This window comes from Zeus faber, assembly GCF_960531495.2.
Source record: "Zeus faber genome assembly, chromosome: 11".
In the NCBI taxonomy this organism is placed as follows: Eukaryota; Metazoa; Chordata; class Actinopteri; order Zeiformes; family Zeidae; genus Zeus; species Zeus faber.
Genome location: NC_137205.1, coordinates 17,919,789 through 17,937,928, shown reverse-complemented (window position 1 = coordinate 17,937,928; position 18,140 = coordinate 17,919,789). Strand labels below are relative to the sequence as shown.

At 46.0% G+C, this 18,140-nt stretch overlaps 1 protein-coding gene across 1 annotated transcript in view; it reads left to right on the top strand.

Annotated features, from left to right (window-relative positions):
- LOC307237508 (BAR/IMD domain-containing adapter protein 2-like) overlaps positions 1-18,140 on the top strand; it is a 50,643-nt gene that overhangs the window by 18,479 nt on the left and 14,024 nt on the right. Inside the window, exons 4-6 of the mRNA XM_080010230.1 lie at positions 12,331-12,392; positions 12,759-12,830; positions 15,789-15,926. Coding sequence (XP_079866356.1) covers positions 12,331-12,392; positions 12,759-12,830; positions 15,789-15,926 — 272 coding nt within the window. The remainder of the gene's footprint in view (positions 1-12,330; positions 12,393-12,758; positions 12,831-15,788; positions 15,927-18,140) is intronic.

Genomic DNA, 18,140 nt, shown 5'->3' with positions numbered 1-18,140 from the left:
TGATATGAGCAGCTGATCTGTATGTGTCCGCTCAACGGCGGCAGACGACTCTATTTCAGTATTATTGTATCCCGTCTCCCTATTAAACCGCCATGCAACCACAACGCAAATAGGGGGGTGTGTGTGTGTGTGTGTGTGTGTGTGTGTGTGTGTGTGTGTGTGTGTGTGTGTGTGTGTGTGTGTGTGTGTGTGTGTGTGTGTGTGTGTGTGTGTGTGTGTGTGTGTGTGTGTGTGTGCTCTCCTTTTTTAGCTTTCTATAATGCCGAACTAACGGTGTGTTGGTGTGTGTTTTTTACACCTCGGTAAAGCAGCGCGGTGTAATTCCAGTCACTCCTTTTCCACCCTTAATTTTTTTTTTTTTTTTTGTCACTTATATGGATTATGGAACCGAAAACCGATTCAATCTTTTTAAAAGCTCAGCCTGAGGGGGGAGAGCTTGTAATTTAATATTTTAAAAGACTCCGCTGCAGAAGCCAAAAGACCTGGCTGTTCCTGTCTCCATTATAGTCATCAAGCCTATTCCTAATGACGGAGAAGATCGTCGGTAGTTTTAAAAACTGCACGTTACCGAAGCTGTGACATTAGCGGTGGCTGCAAATTTCCATTTTCTGTCACAGCACATTAGACACTGTGCCACCGCTACGACTGTCCGCAGAGAGATGGATGGCATCTAGGTTTCCCGTGTCCAAATCTCTCAACCACACAGTACGTTTACATGCACGCTTTCATCAGAATAAAAAGGACTTCTTCAGTAAGTTCTTTACATGTGTTTCATTATTTCCATCCCTTCAACCAGCTTAGTTTACATTATTCACTCACCCGATATTCAGAACCAGTTTTATTTGCAGGGTACATTAATAGGCATACACTAGGACTTTGTTCTGGTGAGGTTTGGTCAGCCCGAAAAAGACCAGCCCGGTGCGGAGTCGCAAAAATTGAAAGGTGTGCGCCGCTGCGCTGCGGCTGCTTTATGGTCGCGGCGGCGCGCGCCTCCCAATTTCTGGGAACTCCGCGCCGTGCGCTACAGGTGATTCAAGATGGCTGCGTCCGAAGGAAGGTTGCGCATGGAGGTCGGCAAGTACAATCTGTACCATCCATCCACACAGTGACCACAAAAATAACCAGATGGCGCTGAATTCATGGAAGGAGGTCGCATCACCGTCTCTGTCCAAAGATTTGGAATATTTTAACACCTCAGGACTTCTTGGTAAACCCTGCTCTGACGAGAATAAATATACATACATTTAACACATTCTATTTTAATTCGATTGCTCTTTCGGCAGTTCTTTCAATTTCCCCTGGTGGTTTGTGCACAGCGCCCCCTGTCTTTCAGGGGAATATCGCCACAGCAACGCACAACTATATGCTCGATCTCTCTGCCATGAGCAGCACAACTCGCTTGCGATGACTATAACTGAGCCTATTGGCAACACTTTGGTTTCCCTGTGAAACACCGCAACGGACAAAGGCAAGTGGATGAGATGAAAGCAGTGGGCCAACGTTGTTCAGTAGTGTTGGGGTACGTTTCTGGCAACACATCAAGCGTGATGCCTCATTTGAAACGGCACCACCGCGAATGTGAAGATCCCCGCTGCAAGGGGTAAAAACAAAATGAGCGTAGTGCAAAAGCTGCTCCCTTTGTCATTTAAACAGCCTTTCGCTGACAACCATACCCAGTTGTTGAGAACTGGGGTTTTAAACGCCTGTCGAAGGTGATTGAGGTATGAAATTCCTTCCTTGTCCGCATTTCGGCAAGAAAGTCATGCCAGCCCTCTACGAACAAGCAAAAGCGGCTGTTGTCCACGACCTGTCCAAGGCTTCTGCTGTAGCACCCACGACTGATGGATGGACATCCAGAGCTAGCGAGAGCGACTGAACAGTGACTGCCCATCCCATCACCCCTGAGTGGAACATGGTAAGCCATGTTCCGCAAACTCACCCCATTTAAATGAAGAACACACAAGCACAAATCTGGCAGAGGGACTTAAGGAGGTAGTGCTGGAGTGGAAGTTGGAGAGGCCGGGAACTGCAATTCCCGTCACGGCAGACAACGCTATAGACATTGTCAATGCAGTCACGTGACGCTGGACTGGGACCCCCTAATTGGGTGTTTTGCACACACAATTAATTTAGCGTCACAGAAAGCGACAGGACTCAACCAGGGCTCCGGTGTGCAACGTAAAGTCAGAGCGGGAGTCTTTTTTTTTTTTTTTTTTTTTTTTTTGTCTTTTTTTAACCGTAGCGCAACAGCAGCACACCTATCGGAGAGCAAACAGGAGACGCTTAATATAACCAAACACACCCTTATTCACAATGTCACAACCTGCTGGGACTCCAATTATCCTGTGCTTGAGAGGTGCCTTGAACGGCAAGCAGCTGTGTACTCAGCACTGACAGAAAATCCCCTCAAGAAGACTAAATGCATAACCGCGTCCTGGATGTGAGAATGGCAGAGGAGGTAATTGAGTTCCTTAAACAGGTTTAAAAACCGTCGCAACGCCGAGCACCGAAGCCACACCCTCTGCATCAATGACCCTGCCCTTCAAAACCACAGTGCTTAATTCGATGGAACCCATTGAGGAAGAGAGTCCAGCTGAGAGAGAAGTGGAGGCTGCCATCGGAGAGAACCCGGAGGACAGATACACTGCCTGTCAGGACTTCCTCCACAAATGCACTGCCCTTAGCCAAGGTTTCAAGGCCCTTCCTCATGTGGATGATGCCTGCCGTGACAGAATCTACAACGGCCTCATCGCAGGGATTGTAACCGTGGGAGGAACAGGTATTGCATTCATTTTCTTGTGCATAAAATGTCTTCATTGCTTAATTTGAAGCACTTGCTGCTGCAGCGTCGGTAGTACTCATATATTGAGGTTTTGTCATTTGATTTTGCAGAGCGAAGAGGCCACAGGGACAACAGCAGTCCGTCCATCCCCAGGGAGAGTGACAGCCAGAGCCTCCTTCTGTCAAGGGGTCAGCCATGGCTGAACTGTTTGGTGAGCTCTTCAAGGCTCAGGTGGGAAACAAGCCTACCTTGCAGCTGGTGAAGGAAGAGGTGACCTCATACAAGGCAGTGGACGGCGTTTCACTGGATTCCAACCCGCTTATACGGCGGAGGACCAATGAGCCCACATACTGTGTCCTCATATTACCCAGTGAACCACTACTTTGCTGTACCTGCCTAAGTGCCTCTGTCCCTAGCGGGAGGATATTTTCTACAGCAGCAGATCGGCCCTTACTGCGGACAGTGTGGCGTGAACAAGCTCATTTGCGCTGTAGTTGATAGTTCTTTCTGTTATATTTTTTATATATATATATATATATATATATATATATATATATATATATATATTTTTTTTTTTTTTTTTTTTTTTTTTTTTTTTCAGAATCTTTTATTTAGTGGAAAACTTATTAGTAGTAGTTTGCAGCAGTATTCTATTTTTTATTTTATTTAATTTTTATATGTATTTTTTTCTTGTTTCATTTTAAATTGTATTGAAAAAAAATTTAACTGATGAATACAAAAGTTCATAAGAAAACGGCAAACAATTTAATGTTTTGCATTTTCTTCCCTTACTGTACCGAAAATGATTGTTAAGTTACTGCACATGCCCTTTCATTTGGGTGTGAGTATAAATAGCATTTGGAAAGTGTTTATACATGCCAGAGTTAAGGATATGCCACATGCTACCGGTATTTGGAGTCGGCCGCGCATGAAACCGATGCGATGATGGGTGGAGCCAAAAAAACAAAACAACATTATGGTGTGGCTTTCACTCTCCGTCCTCGAAATCATCCACCACCAAATCGCAGTTTGGAGTTCATATCCTGAGGTCGCCATGTGGAAGCAGAATGCTGTCTGTTTCCTGTTTTGTGTGTGTGTGAGAGAGAGAGAGAGAGAGAGAGAGAGAGAGAGAGAGAGAGAGAGAGAGAGAGAGAGAGAGAGAGAGAGAGAGAGAGAGAGAGAGAGAGAGAGAGAGAGAGAGAGAGAGAGAGAGAGAGAGAGAGAGAGAGAGAGAGAGAGAGAGAGAGAGAGAGAGAGAGAGAGAGAGAGAGAGAGAGAGAGAGAGACTGTTGAGCGTTTTCAATGCTACTCTCCTGATTATAATATGTATTTATCTATGGATGGATAGATACTGATATGAGACAGAAATTGAGCGATGGTGAGGAAGTGAAAGAGATAATAGAGAGGGAGCGAGAGAGAGCTGTTGCCATAGGGGCTCCTTTTGAGAGGGGCTGCAAACGGTCCCACCTACACATCTGAGAGTCGGCAGCTGCTCTCCATCCCTTCTCTCCTCCTCCTCCTCCTCCTTCCACCTCTCCCATCTTTACAAACACGTAAATATTGTGCTTAAACCGGGAACTGGAATGCCCTTGTGAAGTAATGCCCCCTGATTCAGTTCCTTCCCTCCATAAATCAACACGGCTCTCTGGCTGCATTACCGTACATACTGCACAGACCCTCACGCATCACCCGCGTGTGTGTGCGTGCGTTAATATAAACGTACTAAGGCTATGTGCTGTTTTGTTTTTCTATGCAAGATGTGCCGTCCTTTTTTCTTTTTCTTCCTCTTCTATGCGTGTGGATGTGTTTGCTCTCTGTTAATCCACTTGTGTATCTCTGCCTGAAGAGACTTCCATCCCTCCAGCAGCCCCGCTACTCCCACGCAGCCTCCTCTGCTTGGGCTTATCATTGTCTGTCACTCTGCCACCTACACACACACACGCGCACACACACACACACACACACACCTGCTCTCCCTCCCTTCTCCATTCACACTCCAACTCTCCCGCATCCCTCCCTGCCACTTTTCTTGGCGTGGAAGGGATGAGGCCATGTTGCCCCGGTGACCCCGGCACCTTTTGGGTCCAAAAGGATCACGGTGCGGGAGGACCGGGCGAGCTGGAGACACGGTTACTTGTAGTTGCCTGAACGCTAAAGCCGGAAAGTTAGACTTATGGCTTCCTCATGTCAGACAAAGCCCATCCTTTCAAAACACATCATCGAATATTTCAAGGGAAGTTGGCGAGGCGGCAATCGCCAGGGTTCGCACGGTACGTTAATATCGCGATTCTTTATGTATTGCGATATATTACCTCTTTCTCATTCGTCAGTACTGTTGGGTTATTAGATGTTTGCAAGTAGTTTAATCGGTTCGCTGTGTCTCCATTAAAAGTTAAAGTCTCTCTGTCTTTAGGGAATCGCGGCCGTACGGTATTGAGTGTTGTGATCGCTGACTGCAATGCCTGAGTCTGCCTCCGGGGGGGTTAAGTAAGTGTCACGTTTGTTTGGTCTCGTGATTTGTAAACGAGCGGCGTTTTTGCCCGTTTCGGTGTGGACAGCCGACTGAAAGCGCTGCTAAGACACCGGTGTGGACCGAAAAACATTTCACACGAAAACTGCCTTGACATGGCCTTAATCTGTCAGGGCCCTAAACGTTAAAAGAAAGGAGAAAAAAAAAAAAAAAAAAAAGCTTCTTGGTGTCAGTGTTTCAATACAATATCGTGTGGTGGGGGGAAAATATCACAATACTATGCTGTATCAGGTTGGTTTTTTTAACCTCACCCTTTGCAAATTGAGGTCTGTACTGTGCTTGCTTTGGGTTTGTGCTATATTATAAGCATTTTTTTCTTTTATTTTTTTTATTTAAAAAAATAATTATAATAATATTAGTATGCTAAAAGCCATGGCAAATATTAAACTAGTTTATCGAAAATTGTGTTTTACAGGAACTCCAGCGTGGTGTACCTACCCTGGCACTCAAATTCCAGCTCCGTAACCTGAGGATACCTACTGTTACATCTTTAAAATAAAAAATGTATTATTATCAACGCCACTGACGCTGTTACGGTAATTGCGGTTTTGTTATAATGTTCATGAATGATTCAGCTCAAAGATGCTCCCTCGGGGTAAACCGCGTGTACTGTAATAAAGAAAGGAGAGGCCGAATAAAACAACGGCCGATAGGCGTGTTGCTTAGTCCTGGGTGGGGGCGAGAGAGGGCCCGTGAAACATCCAATATCGAATATTACTCCCAGTAATTACCTAAAAGAGAATCACACAGGGAAAATAAGGCTGGAAAATGATGTGGCATAATTGTCTTTCCTAGGTTAATGGATCTGGGACGAGAGCGGTAAATTGCTGCCGGCAAATGGTCACCGTCTTTGAAGGCAAATAATGCGTCTTTTGTTCAAGAGGAGAAGTCGTCGTTAATGGAGGCACAAATTCAGAGGCACAAATGAGGCAGAAATTCTGATGTGCCATATTTGCATGAGCGCCCATGCAACAGACACACCACACACACACACACACACAGACACACACCCTACCCCATCTCTGTGTCATTCTGGCTCTCTCCCTCCCTCTCTCTGCGGCCTACCTCTCTCCTCTTCTAACACCTGGCCCTGTTTAAATGGGAGCAGTGGATCTCTTTTCTTAGCTCTGTGCCGCCCTCCCAGGGGTCTCTGCCTTCCACTGCTCTATTTCTGTGAGGCGCAGTGCATGATGGGAGTCCGGTGGCCCACACACTCAACCAGACTCGCGCGCACACACACACACACACACACACTGCCCTTCATTTGTTTTCCAGGCTCAAAAGATGTTAAAGGGGAGTTTGGGTTTACCCAGTGATTGATGGTGTGTGTGTCAGATAATTGCATGCAGTGTGTGTTAATGGTGTTAAGGACAATGGGCAAAACCAACAAAAGAACATTATCATTCCAATTGTTCGACAATTTATTTATTATTTTATTGCAAAACACAAACTGTATTGTAACATCAAAATACCAAAGTAAGGTCGCCATTTATGATTACTCACACATTACACACACCCCTTGTCCACCTCCTTCCTAAAACCAAAACACAAGAAAAAAGGACAATGTTGAAGTAGGTTGTATTTCCAAAAAAAGAACAGCATAACACACAGGCCTTTTACTGACCGGCGCTCAGTAAATGTTCATCAGAATTCCATCATGTCTGTAAAAAGTTCCATACAGCACTCGTGGAAATCTGATGGAAAAATGCGTAATGCTTCCTGCTTTTCCCTCTTGTCTTGCATTTGCCTCTTTCTGTCTTATCCCTTGCAAATTTCTGCTTCGAGGAGAATAGTAGATATGTTTTTGTGAACATTACTGTCCACGATGAGGAAATTAGTTTCCAGCTCCAGCCATGTTAAAATACTTCCGAGCTGAAACGAATATTAACAGATGCAAATTGCAGAGATGAGGTAAACACGGCTACATCACTATCGTAGATTTAAAGTACAAATTTGGTGTGTGTGTGTGTGTGTGTGTGTGTGTGTGTGTGTGTGTGTGTGTGTGTGTGTGTGTGTGTGTGTGTGTGTGTGTGTGTGTGTGTGTGTGTGTGTGTGTGTGTGTGTGTGTGTGTGTGTGTGTGTGTTCACGTATTTTGTCCTTTTTATCCAAATACACACACAGGGAAACACAGCCAAACGGGGTCTCAGCTATTATGGGTCTATGAGAAACGTTTTTCACTTTCCCATTTTTTTGGGCTTTCCCCCAGTGTGTAGAGCAATGGGCCACAAGATAAGTGAGTGTTACGTGCACAACAGTGTGCACGTGCGCGTGGCCGCTCGGCGAGACTCACTCCTCTGTCATCTCCAGGCATCTCTGGGGGGGGTCTTCAAACAGCATTTTGTAACTCCGCGCCGGCACTTTCCAACATGTGCCCCGTTTGCCTTGCAACAACTTCCATAGCAACGACCCTGGCATTATCCTGCTTCCATGGCAACCCACACTGAATCCAGCTTGACCTTCACCAGTGATTCAGTGTTTCTGCATCCACCTCCATTCTCTCCCTCTCTTCTCTTCAACTACTGTAAAAACTTCTCCAGCCCGGGGTCTGTTTTGTCTCTTTCTCTGCCTGTGTGGGCGTTTCACCGCTATTGTTACACAAGCGCAGTTTCGTCGAGAAGCCTCTGATGCAATTCGAGGGACAGCCCGCTCAATTGAATCGGGGAGCGTTGGGCGTCCACGTCTCCCTTCTCTGACTCAGTGTTTTTTTTTTTTTTTTGTTTGGTTTTTTTTTTCCCCGGCGAGCAGGCATGTGCCTGCAAGAGAGCTGCAGGTGCGGACGAACCCGAGCTTACCTTCCCCACAAAGGCGGCCATTGTTTTCGCTCAGCTGCAGACACAGGATAGGAAATGGAGGCGACAATTAACCATAAACTTGATAAAACTAGAATTAGATTTACAGGAGGCTGGATGACCCTTTTATCGATTCAATCTGTTCTTTTTAGTTTTGTTTTTTTTGGGGGTTTTTTTGAGTCACATATGATGTAGGTCCAAAGCAAATTTTTCATTATCGATCCATAATCCTATCATTCACTGTGTCTGTGCGTGTGTGTGTGTGCGTGTGCTCTCTCTGTCTTTTGGAGCGAGGGCTCCACCTATTAACTTGTCTGCCATGTATCTGTGTGGCTTTAATCTGGTATGCAGACATCCTTGTCAAACTGGCAGCTCCTAAGCTAAGCCTCTCAGGTTCCTGCTTGCCTGACAAAGTTTTTCCGCCTGAAATAAATCGCGCAACCAAGTCAAATGTTCCGCATTACGCTTCTTATTGATTTCTGATGGAAGTATTTTTCTGTTACAGTCCCCTCAAGGTTGCAATCCAATTTTCTGTTGTTGTTGCCGTGTGATTTGATATGTGAGTTGCCATGGCAACACTATGTATTTTGTAATTGTTGGCACGTCGGCCACCACACTTGGCCGACGTTTTTATTTATTTTATTTTTTTTATCCCCCCCCCCCGCCATCTCTTTGTGGTTCAGAAATAAAACTACAGATGACAGGATATGAATTTAATTCTATACCTGTCTGGCTTATGCAAACCTTTCCTCGGGGCAATCCAATGAGAGAAGATACAGATCGTATGAGTGACAGAATTGGGGGGCGGGCGGGCGTGCGGGTGGGGGATGCAGAAGTGTGTTTGCACCGATATGGGTCTTCAATTATTAATTGATTCAGCCACTTGAAGCTACTGACAGAATGCTCGGGTCTCTAAGCCTGAGAAGCACTGAGCAGGGATGAGTATCTGTAATCGGCTTAGCAGGCCTGCTGGGAGCTAACCGGAGGCTTTGGCCTGCTTCTGTGTTCCTGGATGTGACATAAGATCAGCAGGTTGCACACAGTCAAGAAAAGACCCCTTTTGTGAACGCGCATGAATGGAATCATCAGGCGACGCGCTGTTGTTAATTGTTCCGTATTCAGAACGGCGGGAGAAAGAAATGGGATCGACGCCGTAGAGCGACGCTAGACGGAGTTTGGCGAACCGATAGTCATGCCCCCCACATCAGTGGACTACGCGGTGAAAGTTCTACGTGCTGACACATTGGAGAAAGCAATTTTCTTTTTCCTCGCCGTGCACCTTGCTGCTGGAAGTTATGCAAGGAAACCTGAAGTCGGAGCCGTCTTGGGGATCGGGGAAATAAGGGATAGAATAAATTACAATGTATTGTCTTTCATAATACCTGGCCAAGTGTATGGTTCCATCCATAGCAACGACAGAATCTGATGATCAGTCGGAGTGATGCTGTTTGCATGGTCAGTAGAATTGACCGTTTGGGTGATGGCCTGTGCTTTTGCTTTGCCTAAGGCATTGATGTTACGACTTTACTCGTACAGCAAGTGCCAAAACTGACAGAATGTTATCTGTCCGATTCACATATAGTAGACCAGGAATACTTCTTTGACCAGTGCAGTAGTTTGGGGTTTTTTTTGTTTGTTTTTCTATCCGAGTCTCATGAACCAGGAAAAACCTTTGCTGCTCTTATTTATGTTTTCATCTTCTTTTGTGCAGAGAAAATCCCAACAAATGTCACCTGTCACACTCACTTCAGTGTCATCTGTGTGTGCGCCGCCCATGCATTATACGCAGTGAGACAAACTCCAAAGCCCCCCCCCCCCCGGCAAAACATCCAAAATCTTGTGAAGCAGGTTCCACTTGCTCAGTTTAAATTTCGATTGATTTTTTTTTTTTTTTTTGGAATTAATAAGGACTTCCAAACGAACAAGTGGTTAGAGAATACCAGTGGTAAAAAATAATGTTCTTTGGGAATCAAAGAGTCAGAGTGGCGGCGCAACTCTGGCCATCCAGAATTCATAGAACCATTGTTAAATTAGGACCCATCCTTCTCGTTCGTTCTTTTTGACTGCCGGAGAAACAGTACGGGATGTTTAACCCCAACAAGATCACGGGGAACCAATACTAACCCCTTCAAGAATGATGTTAACAAGATGGCAATGTTAACACTGTACGGGGCGAAGGGGTGGCCTTCATCACCTGAAATGCACCGAGCACGTATTCACTCAACTATTCATTCGGTGCGGACATGGGTGAGGAACTCCATGTGCTCTGTCCCTGCAGTGGGTGTGTCTGCCGAGCGCCTGGACCGAAACTCGCTGTCGTTCCTCCGGTCGAGGGCCTTTCAGGATCCCCCCCCCCCCCCCCCCCCCGAGAGCGTCTTGCAAGGCGACGTGCTGGGAGCCCTTTCCCGAGGGGACGCTGTAGCCTTGTTTTGGGCGCCATTGTGAGTATGTAGTTGAGGGGGGGAAAAAGTTCTCGACCGGTGGAAGTCTTTGCATTGTCGGGGAGTCAGCAAACTGCTGTCCAGCCTGATTTGCCCAGACACTGCACTCAAGGGATTGCTGGGCGACAGGACGTAACGTCTGCCCAGGACTCACAGCGAGAGCGCGAAGAGTCCCCGCACGAGTCTCTGCTAGAGGCGGTCAAATGAGCAATTTCTTTGGCAATTATCAAATGTATGAGGCTCTGGGCTGAAGGGTCGGAACCAGAAGCCCCTTCTTCCACCTCCACCTCCCTGTCCAAAAGGGTTGACTGGAGCTCTCATGGACAGAACCCTCTCATCATGCTGGTTCTTGTGAAAAAATGATTGACTTTGTATTTCTCGTGAGAAATTGCTTCTTTTTCCGTTGACTTCCATCCGGTCGGAAGTTTTCTGAAGCCAGCATCTAGCAGCCATTAGCCAAACTGCAATTAAAGCACTTTACGATTGGCTTTGACAGTCTGAACATGATAATGTCTGCCGCCTGGTCACAACTGTCTCCCCTCATTCTTTCGACACCACAATTTCTGCATCTCATTTTGAAATGTGCGGTCGGGAATTTGTCAGTAATATTTAACAAATCCCACGTCGAACTGCTCGGCTATTCTGAAGACGTGGTCAAACTAGTTGTAGTTCAACCGCACTCTGGGCGACGTTGGGGCGGATTCCGAGGGGGCGCCGGAGCGTTTTGGAGCCGTCACGCTTTGTTAACCTTCTCAAATGAACGCTCCCCGCGCCACGTTGAAGTCGCGATCGGCCAAGCTCGGCTCCGCTGGCCCGCTCCGGTAGGTACGCACTCCGCGTGGGCGCGCGCAGCGGATATCCAGGCGCCGAGGTCTCTGGCGTTCAGCGAGAGCAAATGACGGCTTACGTGGCTACTACGCTAACAATTTGCTCTGGTTACAAATAGATCATGAAAAGGTTGCGGTCCGTATTATTATATTTAGACTGTTTTAATAGCAGTACGGACTTTTATACCAGGGGGCTTTGGATTTTTCTCGCCGACGGTTCAGGGAAAACTTCAATCCGTCTCATGTTTTCTGTAGCTCTCGCTCTGTCTTTTCACCTGGTGTCCTTGTGTGTGTCCTTTGCTCAATCTAGTTCCTTGTGTTCCTTTTCTTTGCAATGCACTGCATTTTCAGAAGAGGCAGCATGTAGGTATATAAAAAAATAAATACGCTTTCACTAGCTGCATGACTTCCCCCTATCTTCCTCATTTTGATGATATCTGATTACGATGTGTGAGGCAGATTACGGCATCTGATTATTTTCATTTTTGTTTTAGGACTATTGCTTGTTATTAAGACGAATTAATCCTTGACAGGACATCTGACCTCCACACAGAATTCACCCTTCCAAATGCCTTGGATATAAATTTTCTCCAGGGATCATCTAGTGTCTAACACCATCTTAAGTCAGGGGCTTTCCCTAATAGCGTTTCTTATTTTTTTTTATTTTCATGTGTCATTATTTGTCGCCATTCTATAACTCCCTAACTTGTCTGTTTTTTTTGTTTTTTTTTTATGTGACAATAACAACGTCACTCATCCTATTTGAATGTGATCCTTGTGCTGCTGCATGAATTCTGCACGCTGGAGTTTTCTTCCTCATTCTATCTGTCTGTCTTCATCTCTCCCCTAGGATTCTGATATTTTTGTTATAATTGTTTATCTCTCTCTCTCTCTCTCTCTCTCTCTCTCTCTCTCTCTCTCTCTCTCTCTCTCTCTCTCTCTTTGTGTCTCTCTATGCAGGGGACGTGCTGTTCCAGATGGCTGAGGTCCACAGACAGATCCAGGTGCAGCTAGAAGAGATGGTTGGTATTTCAGAGTTGATGGTGTCCCCTCACTGCCTGCACAGTACCATGTTACCGACCAAATAATAGAACATTCGACGCGCGATGGGGGTTGTTGAAAATGATGAAATGTCGTGCAAAATCTTTTGATGTTGCAGCTAGATCAGATGATCACTATCAAAGCTCAAATGTTGTGTGAATACGAGTGATTAATAAGTCTGTTTATCTGTTTTTGTTTTGGTTTTTATGGCCAACTGCCGTTTTTCCATGCTGTAATCATTCCTGCATTTTTTGGGAGGTACCAGCGTGCCTTGCTTGGCAATTTCCCAAACCCATGTCATGTTCACCATTTTGTCATCTCTCTCTCTCTCCCTCTCTCTCTTCTAGCTCAAGTCTTTCCACAATGAGCTGCTGTCTGAGCTGGAGAAGAAGGTGGACCTGGACGCGCGTTACCTGACTGTGAGTATCTTGATTGGTCGACTCGGGGGACGGCCCACAGCCGGCGAGCTCCTGACAGAACGCCGCTGATTGTTTCACAGTTGAACATGATGGTGCAGGATTTGACTGACACGGTGATGCGTATGAATCTGAACTTCGTCCTAAATACTTCATGTTCTCTGTGTGTGTGTGTGTGTGTGTGTGTGTGTGTGTGTGTGTGTGTGTGTGTGTGTGTGTGTGTGTGTGTGTGTGTGTGTGTGTGTGTGTGTGTGTGTGTGTGTGTGTGTGTGTGTGTGTGTGGCTGCAGAGCTAGTCTGTGTGTGATATCTTTAGAATGAGTGGGATGTAGCCTCGGTATAGAGAGGCTCTGCTGTGCATTGGTTGGCACCATTATCATATTGTATGGATGGAGAGATAACACGGGAAGCCGTTTAGATGTGTACTTCTACATAATGCACACACACACACCCACCCGTGCTGTTTTGAGGGTGAAATGGACCAAAATAAAAAAACCTTTTGATCCATAGAAACTTCAACCCTGCGTCGTTAAATTATGGCTGTAGTTTACCCATCATTGCACGTATCATTTGTACCTCTTTCATGATCATACTTCAACTCTCCAGAGATAGCGGGTCCGGAGTTTTCTGCTGCTTCCCTATTCCGTTATGTGATCCAGTAACCGCTATGATGTAAGAGTTGTAGAAGCCCCAGAGCTGCGCACTGTTTACCATTTTCTTCCACCTTTTTTATGGGAAAAAAAATCTTTTGAAATCCTACACTTTAGGATTCCCATAGAAATATTGTTATAGAAAATATCAATCTTTAACAATGCTTTAGGATCCTACAGGATTTTTATGCTATTTGTGGGACATTGCCTATATCATATGGGATTTCCAATAGGATTTCCTATAGAAGGTCCTAGGAAATCAGCCTCTGCGCTGCCATCACAAGGTTTGTTTGGTCAATTATTGGTGGATAAATTGGACTTCTATAGGAATTCCTTTAGGCTCCTTTTAGAAGAAGAACCTGAATCTTGGGGTTTTTTTCCGCAACAGCCAAAGATAAGGAAAATGGTTGATCCTTGTCCTATATCGACATATTATTTAGCAAAACGAGCCTCTTCACGGCAGTGTTCTTTTCAACTGCATGCATTTAAATTCTGAGCACGTTTGTCAGAAGGATCCCTGAGGATTTAACATCCATTAATTCTAATTAATTTTCTGAAGAAATGCATCAATGCTAATGGCAAATGTTTGTTTTTTTTTTGTTGTTTTTTTTCGTGTATTTTTGTGAATTCATAATGAATTGGGACACGGTTCAAAAAGGCACAAAGAAAAGCTTTGCTTTTTTTTTTTTTTTTTTTTTTTTTTTTTTAAACAAAGTGTTCATCAGTGCCATTTCTCTCTCTCTCCACCTCTATTCCATTTCTATTTCTCCCTGTTTCACCCCATCTCTTGTCAGTCTGACAAATGATGTTTTAGCCACCGTTTTGAAACTCTCCTCAATCTTGAACAAACAAGGCGGCCCAGGAGCATTGCCGAAATGCAAATTGGCTAGGAGAATCAAACCGAGCATGGATTCCCAATGACGACAACAAGTATCATAGATCATCATTCAGAACCAAAGGCCACCCCCCCCGCCACCCCCCCCCCCAGTGTACCAAAGTTCATTTGGGTTCCAGACTGTTCATAATTATAATTAACCACCGTTTAATGATCTGTTTTCAAAAGCAGCCCGTGATTGAAGGCTGTGGATATGGATGCTGGCAAAACGCATGACATGCTTTTAGCGTGCTAATTATTATGATGGTACCAGTCCAATGAAACGGCGGTGAAGGATTTCATTCTTCCCACTGACTCGAATTAAAAAAAAAAAAAAAAAAAAAAGTTTCAATTCTCAAGTGATTCCCTCATCAACCAAACTCGTGGGTCTAATTACGCTAGATGCTTTCCTTTTCACGAGTGGACAATCGTTTCGTTTCTTCTAAGCCAGAAATTCAGAAATTTTGTGTAGTGCCTTCGCCAAGGCATTTTACACTGCAGCGGATGATGCACAGTCTGCCACGGCATTTGGCCACGAGCTCTTAGAGTGTGAAATGCAGTAAACTTGTGTGACGACGCTAAATGTGTCCGATGTTTTCTAACGGATGGAAGAAATTAGATACAGTTTGTGAGTAATGGCACATCCACGGCGAAAGACCAAACGCCGTTCCTTTTTTCCATCTGGGCGGTGCACACACTATAGGATTTAGTGAGGAGCATCACGCATCACGGCATTGTGGCGCACACCGTAGGAGCCGAGACTTAAGTCCTGAGATAATATCAATCCGACCCAACGTTCTCACGGGAGTCCCAGACAAGTCTGAGCCCCGACGGCGAGAGTTTCTGACCGCCCCGAACCGAAAGGCCGCAGCTGACCCATACAATGGCAGATTTCCTTTCGGTTCTTTTAAGATCTTGAAAACGTGTCTGAGACTGGAAAACCTTGTTGTATTCGGTGTATGCCAGGGATAAGGGAGGTAAAGATTCATTGAGGAGGAGGGGATTACTCACTGCAATGAATTTTTTTCACAGGGTCCATCAATTATATGTTGTTACTTATCAAAAACACATTAGCTGTCATACACAAATGTTCATTTTAACCCTATTAAAACTCTTCTGTGAACAAAGTGGCGTATCAGAAGCAGCTTCATCATTTTGAGTGAAGCTACTGTGCGTCCGCAGATTGTGAGAGTGTTGTGTATAGAACCTGATTAATGGACTGACGTAGCGTCTTGTTGCTATGGTTTCGCTGGGAAACGAGCTCATCCGCGCCGATAGGGGGGGAAAGAATGAAGTTGATGCATGCGCGGCTCGTTGCTTTTGGAGATTTCTATCTTCTCAGCAAGTCAACGGTGTGTTGCCAAGTTGGCAACAGTGATACGGTGATTTCAGCTTTTTAAGAAGTCCTAATTTGGTGCGCGAATGTTGCCCCACACAGGCGGCGCTGAAAAAGTATCAGATGGAGCACAAAAGCAAAGGGGAGAGTCTGGAGAAATGCCAGGCGGAGCTGAAGAAACTGCGCAGGAAGAGCCAGGGAAGCAAGAATCCTTCAAAGTACGGCGAGAAGGAGATGCAGGTGAGTCACCACGACCACAAAGGAGGTCGGCTCTCACGGCCAAACTGCTCCCCGGCTACACAACGTTCCCTGTGATTGAAATCTCGGAAAAATAAATGTGTGTGTGTGTGTGTGTGTGTGTGTGTGTGTGTGTGTGTGTGTGTGTGTGTGTGTGTGTGTGTGTGTGTGTGTGTGTGTGTGTGTGTGTGTGTGTGTGTGTGTGTGTGTGTGTGTGTGTGTGTGTGGCCATGTATCACTGATGTTTTCTGCAACTTTAAATATGCAAGTCACAGCCAGTTCTCGCCAGTTTTGGGAAAAATTGGCTCAATCTTCCTTCACCATTTCCCCAAAACAACAGAAAATGAGCAACATAATCACACAATCACTAAAGCAATGCGTACGGCATCAAATAAAGTCCCAAAAGGCTCCCCCCCCCCCATATAAAAATTGGCCGAATAAGCCCAAGGAAACAACATCTTCCAATTTTTTTAATATTCAATTTACTCCTACTGGTGGAAGTTTGACGTGGAGAGTATAATGAGCCTTGATCACACACACACCAAAAAAGAAACCCGGTGAGAATGGAGGTGGAGGCAGTGGAGGCAGTGGAGGCAGTGGCGGCGACATGCCCTGAGTGGGAGGCTGAGCTGTATGAGTTCCATCTCCACTGTGATATTGTTCACTGGCTTTTATTCGGTTAAACATTGGAGAATGTGTCACTGTCATAGAAATGAGCGGACGGGAGGTGATGGACAAAGTTTTCTGGGTTTGGCTGCTCCCCGCTCGTGTGGAATGTGCGGGGGGCGGGGGGGGCCAGAGGGCAGCGTGCGAAAAGGAGAGGCAGTAAAAAAACGAAACAGGCCAGGGCTTGCTGGGTAATTACCGCGTCGGCGTTTCGGCTCGCTTTGAGACGTGGTCGGCCGTGGCGGGGTCATTGTAGGAGATCGAGTCCGCCTCGCACCGGCGGCCGCTCGGGAGGATCGCCGTGTCTGGCTTGGGGGTCGCAGTGCGTGAAAGCCTCCCCAGACGGAGCGGCGTCCGGCTACCGCCTACTGTGACGTGGGGCCGGAGTGTGGAGGGCGGAGGGTCCACCCGGGCTCCCTGCCCCACTACTTACTGTGTGTGTGTGTGTGTGTGTGTGTGTGTGTGTGTGTGTGTGTGTGTGTGTGTGTGTGTGTGTGTGTGTGTGTGTGTGTGTGTGTGTGTGTGTGTGTGTGTGTGTGTGTGGTTAAGGGGGATATACATGTAATACTCAAGTTTCAAAGTTGGGAGCTTGTCAGCGTGGGAGTTGAGTGAATAGCCGAAGTCTTTCTTGTCGCTGAGGAAAAAGGAGGAGCGGAGCAGAGTTGGCATGTTGTTACAGGTACCTGACTAACCAAAAACACTTTTACTGTATGTAACGGGTAATGAGAAGCTTCTCAGGGTTTCAAACGTGGGACTTCAAACGGGGGCGGGGGGGAGGCGGGCTCCAGGAATCTTCAGTTTCAAATCATAAATGGTTATGTCAAAAAAAGAAAAATCACTACATTCAATCGAAAATTTTACAAATCTCATTGCATTCCGTACTTTCGTATAATCCTACTCACACAGAAGGTCTTTGTGGGGAGATTTCATATCGGCGTCGTAATATCCGTCTTTCTGCGGGTCGACTCCAGGCCACCGCCTGATAGCGTTTTGCATATTTCTCTTTTAGAAAGAGGCTGTGGGGAGGGGTGTGGGGAGGGGGCTGGGGCCAGCAGCGGCAGCAGCAGCAGCAGCAGCAGCAGCAATCTCCCTTTTCTAATTTCCAGTCGCACACTTTTACTGATCACATTTGTGGCGAGTGGGCGAGCCAGAGGAAAGTCAACTCATTTTGTGCCGGAGTTTCCCTGGAGAGAACGGCGCACGGCAACATGGAGCCGTACATTCCCACATACCTGTGTTCCACACTGGAACCCGGGGGCAGGAGGTGTGTGTGTGTGTGTGTGTGTGTGTGTGTGTGTGTGTGTGTGTGTGTGTGTGTGTGTGTGTGTGTGTGTGTGTGTGTGTGTGTGTGTGTGTGTGTGTGTGTGTGTGTGTGTGTATACAGTACGACCATGTTGACAGTAGAAAGTCAGTGAGTTAATATTTACCGAAAAGATGATTATCAACAACATAGCAGGTGAAACAGGAATGTTTGACTTACCGTGGCAGATTATTTCTAGGACCAGCTAGTCGGCTCACTCATTTTCTCTTATTACCCCTGATCTTTTTCCT